General features: G+C 44.9%; 1 protein-coding gene across 1 annotated transcript in view; it reads right to left on the bottom strand.

The window, feature by feature from the left end:
• Positions 1 to 10437, bottom strand: part of LOC111865360 (small subunit processome component 20 homolog) — a 65832-nt gene that overhangs the window by 11206 nt on the left and 44189 nt on the right. Inside the window, exon 27 of the mRNA XM_023853311.2 lies at positions 1446 to 1688. Coding sequence (XP_023709079.1) covers positions 1446 to 1688 — 243 coding nt within the window. The remainder of the gene's footprint in view (positions 1 to 1445; positions 1689 to 10437) is intronic.

Below are 10437 nucleotides of genomic sequence, written 5' to 3' on the forward strand. Positions count from 1 at the left end.
GAAGCAAAGGAAATTAACTCATTCTTTTGTTTTTTCAAATCACGAACAGTTTGTTCTCCAATACCGTATTGCATTGCTAATTGTTTAACTACAGCTCCTTTTTCCAGCTGATTGATAATTTCAAGTTTCTGTTGAATACTTAACACAACACGCTTCCTTTTAAACCCCGACATTTTGCTAACGCACTTGAAGATCTATATTAAGAAACTGATACTTACTTTCACAATGCACTCTCACACTGAGATGGTACCGTTAAATAACCTGGGGCGGTGTATTTGTCCTTGAAACTTTCCAAAAATTCTTGCATTCTTTCACCCCCACCCTAGAACATTGTGTTCGCATAACGGGACGAAATAATGCAGAGCTCGGTTCACACTAGTGCGAAAATAGTGTTAAACTCACCATGTGAAACAAAAGTGAATGAATATTAAACAACATATAAACTTAAAAAAAAAAAAAGCCCCGGTTAAGCCGCAAACCGGTTAATCCGCCCCCGGATAATCGAGAGTTGACTGTACTTCCTTATTCTGTGCAATACAAATGCCAACAGATGAAGCCCTCGACTTTAAAAGGCTGACGATGTGACAGATTAGTATGGAGAAATGGTGGAATGTTGATTAGCAGGAAAATACTGAAGAAATTTAGGGAGAAAGTAGCTCCAGTGCAATTTCATCAACCATAAATATTACTCTGCATTTAAGGAATCTGTGACTACATGGTAAGAAGGCAGTGACTAACAACCTGTTTAACACTAAAATATGTGGAAGAAATGCTGCTAACACATACTGGTATGTAGACCACACTCTTGTGGGTAACGACACCAAGTAGTGAAGCAACATTACCAACAATCTAGAAGATCTGGCTGCCTCAATCTTCAGGCAGCAGCAAGTTTCTTCAAAACCCTGGTAACCACCTACTAGACCACAGCAACTAACAGGAAGATGGGGTAGGAGTGAACTGAAAACTGCATGAAAGAAGTTCATATCTTAAAGTACTATTCAAGCCCCTGCCTCGAGGAATAAAGAAATCCACAGAAATCCTCAATGTTCTGTGAATATAGGAAGGAATGTGGTCATTAACAATTTTATCATGTGAAATGAGACAATATGGGCTTTAAAGTTCTAATAAGATTCAGATTATATCACATCAGTGAATATTAAGGATAGAGTCTTAAGAATGTGACATCACATAGAATGGTAGAAGGTTATGAATCTTCTTCTCAAATGCTGGTTCTATCAAACTACACAGCATCACGGCTCTGAACAATACAGCCTTAAGATTCACAACCGTGGCTGTTAACACCACCAGAAAGAACTTCAAGCCCCAATCTCACTAACCCCCTTCTATTTTTGTTTAGCCCCTCAGCATAATATCGGCTATGTGAACACTATAAAATGTAAACAAACATCAAAGTTGGTATAGTTTTCATTTTCATATTTACTGACCTGTCGCGCCTGTAAACGGACATGGGCAAGTTCTGAGGTGATACTAAGTTTTGCAACCTTGTCCATGACATCGTGCATTTCAGGTGCCACAAGCTTGCGGGCTAATATAGCCTTCAGCAATGCAAATGCAGTTGCTTGGCGGTTGAAGTCATGCATGTCCTGCTCTGCATAAAGAAGTAACGTTTTCATTTGTTCAGCTCGTATAACATGATACTTGACATCTCTCACCAGCACTGTTACTACCTGCAATTAAAATGCATTGCCATCACACACACACACACACATATATATATATTATGCAATTATATTAATACACTGAAATCCTTTTCAATGAATCTCTAATACTGTATATAAGTATTCACCATATTGGGATTGTGTCAGAATTACATCAAGAAACTGTGAACCATCTTAGAAGATTTACTGTACCTATGTAAATAATTTCCTTAACTAAGTAACTGCAGAAAACTGTTTTTACATAAATAAATACAATCATATAATCAATAGTATCAAATTTATTTCTAAGATAATTAATTACTTACAAATGAAGACAATGGTTGTGTGCAAATAATTTCCAGCAGACAGAAAACATGAATTTCAATTATTCTATGCTGTGACACTACATAGTCTTGTAAGCTGACATTTGCATTTTCAAGGAAAATGCTGCCTCAGTCTTCATCGTTGAAGATTAAACATTATAGGCTGTTTCAGTTACAATCACGCTAACTGAAAATAGAAATTCTGGAAGGCAAAGGATGTCTTACACTACCTGCAGGGTCACTTACTAAATTAAAACTCATTAAATGTCACAGACTAACACACTGTACATGCCTTTGGCTAGGGCCAGAAAAAGTAATCAGAAAATACAGGACTGTACTAATTGCAGATACACACCATGTTGTGATTTCAATTCCTTCCAAATCCTTTTCAATTTAGTAATCACTAATCATCCTACCATTTGACACTATATATTTATTTTGGTTCATTTAACAATGCTTTCAGTAGACATGCTACATAGCACTAAATGCATGAATGATAATTTGGAAAGGATTTGAAAGGAAGAGGTCATAACTTAATGAAGTGTAACCGAACCATTGAAATCCTTCCCCCCCCCTTTTTTTTTAGTAGTTATAAAGTAGAATTGTAAGAATTACTAAGAAACAGGAAGACACAGTCAGAACAAACAGATAGACCGAACTTGTGTGGACAAAGACATCTGTTAGTTCTTGCGTCCAGGCCTTTGGTGTTGTTTCGAAAAGGGCAGAAATGATACTTCATGGAACCCCCACTGAGTTCTTTAGAAATTGAGCAGTTGACTTAGAACGACGAGCCTCTTTGAGAATTCGAGACGTGACAGTCATAAGTCAACAGTGGGAGGTCCAGGGGTTCCTTAGCGACCCTCATAAGTTACATTTTTGTCAGTTTTGCCGTTTGGGATTTTAAGCCGAAACTGCTTCTAAAACAATCGGTCATTGGCCGGAATCAAAATTTAAGCCTACTCCTCTTATTTGAATCCACCTATCCGAGAATTTAGGAGGAGAAGAGAGGAGGCGGATACAATCCAGTTAGGACCTTTGGCTCGGGAGAGAGTCCAGTTTAAGATTGAGAGTCGGCTACGAAACTTAGAACTTGGCGGAGGTAGAACCCGCGAATATAATCCAGTTTAAGATCAGGGAGTCTACTAAACACTTTCGAACGTGGCGGAGGTAAAACCCGCGAATATACTTGCGCGTTAAGATAAGTGATTTGAGCAGTGCAGCACCGGCGGCTTGGAAGCCGATACTACGTCTTATAGTGTTGATTTTTTACTCCGCGTGACTGTGAGAAACAATAAAGTGTTCCAGTGGCAAAGTACATTGTGTTGGTCAGAAGTGTTTCACCCTCCTTGTCCGAGCCTGGCCCTTAGCCGACCTGAGGAGAGAACTCATCGCCAGGAGCAAGCCAAACCCATCGCCAATTTCCACCCCACTCACGCCTTCCCTCCTTTAAATTGAATCGCAAACAACTAGGAGCTGTTTGCTGGCGCCCAAAATATCAGGTTCTAGGTTGAAATTCCAAACCCGTAATCAGCAACGGAAGGAGGAAACGGTGGAGTAGGAAGAAGCGGTGGAGCCTGGTCAAGCCGGAACCAGCCACGACCTAACAACTTCAACGGAGGCAGCACCAGGTAGGGCAGCCAAAGTGACCAGTGGCAACCACCTTGTGGGCAAGAAGCCTTCAAAGAGGGTGGGCGGTTACAGAGAGAGAAAGTGTGCCGCCCAACGGTGTTGGCCCGAGTAACGACGACGAAGAAAGGTCAGGGCGGTTAGAGAAAGTATGGCGCAGCCAACGTGACGGCCGACGTCTCAGCGAGGACAAGGGTACGAGGAGAGAAGCGCAACATAACGCACGACGCCAGAGGAAACAACTCCCGACAATTGGAACAAGAGTCAGGACGGACGGAGCTGCACACTACTAGTTCTACTGCTCCGACAGTTCACACGAGGTACACCGAACGCAACTACAAGGTCAGTTACGAAATTTTATAATGGCCAGCAGATCATTGAGGAGCCGTACTGTAGAGGCTCAAGAGGAGAATCAGGAGTTAGCGGCAGGGGAGCGAGACCCCGCAAACCCTCTTAGCTTAGTCAGCGCGAGTGAGACTCCAGGACAAGACACAATGCGACCTCAAGGAGCAGAATTAGGGACGCAGAGCCAAGCCAACCAAGTGTTAGAGAAAAGTGATTCCAACACACAAGCTTCTGTAGACAGTACCAATCAGCTACAGCAAATGTTGTTAGAGTTTTTCACAAGTGTTAGAGCAGATTTGAGTAGCCACCGAGAGGAAATTCAGGAAAGTGTTAGAGCAGATTTGAGTAGACACCGGGAGGATATTCAGGCGCAGTTCATTAGTGTCAAGGCTGATCTAAGTGCTAATCAAGAGAATGTGAGAGCCGAACTCCAGTCCAACCAAACTAAATTAGAACAGTTGCAGGAAAGTGTTCGGTCAGATATGAGCCAAGTTAGGTCTGACATACGAGCAGAAAATGAAAAGTTACTGCAAAGTTTCGAGGCTCAAACTCAGGAAATCAGGAAGGAATTAGATAGTAGGCTGGAATCCGAAGCCAGACGGGTCTCCCAGCTAGTTACGCAGGTGCAAACTGAAACCGCATCTGAATTTGCAGCAGTCAAGAGGCAGCTGCAGAGCATAGGTAACGAGTTCGACTCTAGGTTAGAACAGTCCAATACAAGCACCCAATTGGTAGTTAATGAACTTGCAGATCAGATGCAGGAGCACAGGTCTGAAGTGAGTAATCAGATGGTACGACAGAAAGAGAGCCTAGAAAATTTATCGCAGTCAACCACTCAGGAATTAGGAAGGAAATTTGAGATGGTAAACGCAAAGGTTTTGGCATTAGAGACTAAATTAAACGAAATGCCAGCCAGGCAAGCTTTAGCCACAGAGGCGCGAGTGGTAGTTCAGGACGCCGCATCTCTTTCCGCCGGACCAGCCAATGACCCTACGACGGAACCTGAAGTGACTGAAGCAAGCGGTGGATTGGTCGGTGAAACAGTCAGCTGCATTCACCAGCCAGCCCTCTGCAATACATTGTCTAGTGATAGCAGCATGAATGGGTGTGTAGTGCATGCCAACACAGAGAATGTATCCTTGTTGGGTTATCTAAGCAACTCAGAATTTCCCTTACCTCTTTACGATGACGCAAAAGAGACCAACCCCGTATTTCATCTACGGAGGTTGGATGAATTTATTAACTTTCGCAATGTGCCGAAACCCCTTCGTTTGGCAGTCGCATGCCGATCCATAGTGGGACACATAGGCAAGCAATGGGTAGAGGCTGTAATGCACAATGTGGCAGACTACGAGGCATTCAAGAAGGCATTCTTGAATACCTGGTGGTCGACTTCCAGGCAATCTCTTGTAAAGTGTACGCTCTATCAGGCGAAATATGATCGGAGATCAGGTTTGAGTCTGAGCGGACATTTTTTAAAACACGTGACCATGGCTTCGTACCTGGACCCAAGACCTTCGGATGGGGAGCTGATAGAAGCAATCAGGGCCCACTATCCGATAGGGGTGCAACGAGCCATGCTCACCAACCAGATGCAAACAATCGAGCAAGCCCTGGATCTTCTCAAAAGAGTGGAGCTGATGGAACAGTCCGAGAATTATCCGAGACCTCCCATGCAACCCCACAATTCGAACCCTAACAGGCCAGGGAACAATCCGCACAGAAGTGACCCCAGAGGCCAAAACCAGGCTCAGGTGCGCCAGGTGCAATTCTTTCCGTCACGGAACCGTTCGAACCGGAACCGGAGACGTAATCGCCGTAATTACCAGTCAGAGAGAGGCGGAGAACCCCCAGAGGGAAGCTCCGGCCCTCTTAACCCCAATGCAACCCCGTACCAGGGAAGACAAGAGCAAAACAATCACAGCGATAACCATTCGGGAAACCGATAACTGGAGTTATTGAGGACCGAATGGCTCCCGTTGTGAGATCCCACGTATTTCTAGGTCCGCTCAAGGCATCCCAAATGGCAGGCGAACCCAGTTGTGAAGGCGAGTCTGACTCGGAAACTCAAGATAGCTACTTAGAGCAGGTGACTACGGGTGGAGTAGTACTGTTCATTAATGAGGCAAATTTAGAAAACAGTCCTCAGGTCGAAGTTCAAGTGTTGAACAAAATTAAATTCACAGCCATTCTAGATTCTGGCAGTGAGGTTAATCTCCTATCAGAACGAATTTATGAGGAGCTAACTGAAACAGGTGTAAAAGTTCCTACCCTACCAGTTGAAGGAGTGGTTCTCGTAACAGCGTTCGGCAGACGAAGCAAACGGATACGTCGGCAGGCTTTACTCGAATTTTCGATAGGCCAAGATGTGTTCGAGACCATCTTTTTAGTTTCACCCCAGTTGAATAATGACGCCATTTTCGGTTGTCAATTCCTGAAGGAGCATGGAGTTATCATCGACTTCAACTCAGGAAAGTTCACGTATGTCCGCAACGGAACAACAAGAGAGTGGACGTTTGCCACCAGGGCAGCATCGCAAGGCGCTTGCAATAATGACAGTGGAGAGTTTAAAGAATCTTCCAACACTGTATCCATGTTAGCAGGTCAGCGACCCAAACCCCAAACAGCTGACTGTGCAGACCCACCTTCCCATTCCAGAGCAGCTGAATACTGCAATGGATCCCTACCTCACCCCACCGCATACGGCAGAGTGGCGACCAACGGCATTAGACTCGGTCTTCGGATCGACAAAGGACCACTTGACCCAGACAGGAACCAGGAGTTCCCGGACCCTGACGCAAAGCGCGATCAGTTGTGCCCCAATGGAGAGTGTGTCCTAGCGAGTGTGGCAGCTTGCATAAGTAGCCCCCGCAGCAGAGTTCCTGCTAGTCTGAATGCCAGCCCTACTTATGAGTTAGAAGTCAACTCAGTAGAGACAGCCCTGCCACATGGCCAACCCATCCCCAACCCAAAACCCAGTTTCCCAGAACCCCGGTCATTACAAGCAGCCGATCTACACTCCTTAGTAGAGCAAGTGACTGATTTGTCCACAGCTGAACGAAGTGATCTATACCAGGTTCTATTCCGGTATAGAGAGCACATGACAACGCGACCTGGGAAGTGCAAGCTTTTCATCTACAAATTCCAGGTAGATACCGACCGCCCAATAGTAGGTCATTCGAGGCCAATTCCGTTTGCCCTCCGACCAGCTGTTAGAGAACAAATCCGGCAGATGCTAGTCGACGACATTATTGAGCATAGCAATTCCCCGATTCTCAACCCATTAACCGTGGTAAGTAAAGAAGGAGGAGACATACGCATATGTGTTGATGCCCGGAGGGTGAATGAAGTCACCATCCCAGATCATGAGAGGACCCCTCCCATGAATGAGCTCTTACAAAGATTCCATGGGGCAAAATATTTCACGTCCCTTGACCTGAGTTCAGCTTATTTACAGATAGAGCTACACGAAGACTCTAGAAAATACACGGCTTTCATGTCCGAATCCACCGTGTATCAGTACAAAAGAGTTCCATATGGGTTCAGAAATTCATTACCCGCATTCGTACGTGCCATAAAGGTAACGCTGGGAACGGATCTGGAGAACGTGGTATCCTACGTTGACGACATTCTGATACATTCCCCTACCATGAAAGATCACCTAAGACATCTTGATACCGTACTCGGTAAATTAACGAAGGCAGGCTTCACGATCAACGCCAAAAAGTGTCGCTTCTGCAAAGACGAGGTTAGGTTTTTGGGACACCGTATAGATAGGACCGGTGTATCCGCTGACCCGGATAGGGTACAGTCCATCCTCAACTATCCAGCACCGAGAAACAGTAAACAGCTGAGGCAGTTTCTCGGAACCTGTAATTTTCATAGCAGATTCATCATAGGCTATGCAAATTACGTCGCACCGCTAACGCCGCTATTGAGGCTAGGTGTGAAGTGGTCGTGGACAGATGAAGCACAGGATGCATTCCTGCGCCTGCGGCAGAGTTTTGCGCGCAGCATTCACCTGGTCCATCCACGTGATGACGCCCCGTATGCAATTTACACTGACGCCAGCAAGCTGGGGATAAGTTCAATACTAACCCAGGAAAGCGACTACGGTGAGACGTTGGTAGTGTCCACCGCATCCAGAGTGTTGAGCCCCGTAGAACGGAGGTACTCCACCTGTGAACAGGAGCTGCTTGCTGTAGTCTATGCGCTTCAGAAGTTCAGAATATATGTGATAGGTCATCCCATCACTGTATATTCCGATAACAAAGCATTATCGTTTCTGAAGAGGTGTAATTTGACATCTAGTCGAGTCACACGCTGGGTAATGCAGCTGCAGGAGTACGATTTGAAGATTGTACACATTAAAGGCAGCGATAACTTCTTTGCAGACATGCTGAGCCGCAACCCCATTGGGTTAAGCCAAGAGAGCCGCGACCAAGTGTTGAAGCCGAAAGAGTTATTCGTGGCAAGGGTAGACCTGGGAACTGACAGAACACTCATGAAAGAATTAGGCAATCTGTCAGAACACCAACTCGGTGATCCCGCTTTAAATAAAATACGGGAAGAACTGGAGAGCGACCCAGAGAAATTTTCGGGCAGGTACATGGTAAGAGACAGGATCCTGTTCTGCAAAAATGACAGGAGCCATCCCTATTGGAGAATTATGTTACCCAGACAGCTAGAAGACCGAGTGATTCGGTATGTACATACGCTATTGGGACATCAAGGTACCGATAAGTGTATGTTGCAAATAGCACACACTTTCCACCTAAAGTCATTAGGAAGAAAGGTGCGGAAGTTCGTGGCACACTGCGACATCTGTCAACGTGTGAAACATCCCAATAGGTCCTATGAGATTGAAAGAGTATCTCATCTCCCCACCAGGCCAGGAGAGCTATTAACGATAGACCTCTATGGACCTCTACCTACAGGTCGTGGTGGAGTGAAATACCTGTTGGTATGTCTGGAATTCTTCTCCAAACATGTAACTCTATACCCACTAAAGGCAGCCACAACTAGGAGCTGTTTAAGGAAGCTCAGGGAGCACTATTTCCAAAGTGTTATCAAACCTGAGACCATTTTGTCTGACCACGGATCGCAATTTGCGAGTCCTGCATGGCGGAAAGCACTGACCGATTTGGGCATTCAGTGTAGATACTCTCCTATTCGACACCCGGAAAGTAATCCGACAGAGCGGATTATGCGCGAACTTGGAAAATACTTTCGAATCTACTGCCACGAGACGCACAAAAAATGGCCAGAACTCGTGCCATATATAGAGAACTGGTTGAATTCTTCTGTTAGCCAGTCTACAGGTTATACTCCTGTAGAACTGCTCGATGGAAATCCGAGGCCGGATATCTTCCGAAAGATACTGAAAAAGAGTGCAGACCAGTTACCCCGGGAAGATGTCTTATCTGACAAAATTCTAAAAGCCTATGCTCAGATGAAACTAAAAGCAGATCAGCGAAACAAACGACGGAAAACTGGCAAGACTAAGTGGCAGCCTAGTCTTCAGGCGCTAGTGCTAGTAAAGTGCCAACCTGTATCGGATGCAGTGCAAGGCCTTACTTCTAAATTTCAAAGACCGTTCGAGGGACCATTCGTGGTTCATCGAAGAGTAAACCCCTCCATCTTCGAACTGGCAGATTCAAAAGGCAGGATTAGAGGACTCTTCAACCTAAAACATCTGAAACCCTACCTCGAGGAAAACCTCGAATCCTAGACCCCACAGACAGGACTGAAAGTGGATCCTCGAAAAAAGAGAGAAAAAAAGTGGAAAAGTCGTTGAAATTTCGAAATTTTTAAATGATATCTACTACTATAGAGAAATTTCAAACGAAGTGCATGGGTGGATTGCAGCCTACCAACCCTTTCAGAAATTTTAATCCACGAAGGGCACTAATTGATTCCAAGGAGGGTAACCCAACAAGAGAGACAGAGAGCGATTGTAGGAGAAACTGGTAGCAAAGAGACCATTGTGCAGTAAGAGAGAGAGATATTTCATTGTTTACATTAGGTTTAAAGAGCCAGTCACACACGAATTCAGGAGGGTCAGTCACTGAAGGAAAGTGAGAGAGGACAATGTCTGAGAGAGACAGAGAGAATTTGATGTTACAAGTGAAGTGCAGTGTTGGTGAACCATAAACCCCCCCCCCCTCCGGAAAAAGTGAAATTTTCTTGACGCAAGTGAATGGTCAGAGAATGAAGGACACGGAGAGACAGAGAAAAAATGTCATGTGACAGTTCAATTTTGTAAGTGTTGTTATAGTCCATAAGTAAGAAACTAGAATAAGGTTTAGCAAGGAAAGGAACAGGATGAGGGCGAGTGTTAAAACCCTCAAACCTTGATAATTGGTGTATGTATTGATGGAATTGAGTGGTGAGGAATGAGCGGCAACCAAACGAGATTTGGGTCCGAAATCGATTCTCGATTCAGACCAACCCTCGCTTGGGGAGTGTAACCGAACCATTGAAAT

The sequence above is a fragment of the Cryptotermes secundus genome, unplaced genomic scaffold (assembly GCF_002891405.2).
Source record: "Cryptotermes secundus unplaced genomic scaffold, Csec_1.0 scaffold114, whole genome shotgun sequence".
Lineage (NCBI taxonomy): Eukaryota > Metazoa > Arthropoda > Insecta > Blattodea > Kalotermitidae > Cryptotermes > Cryptotermes secundus.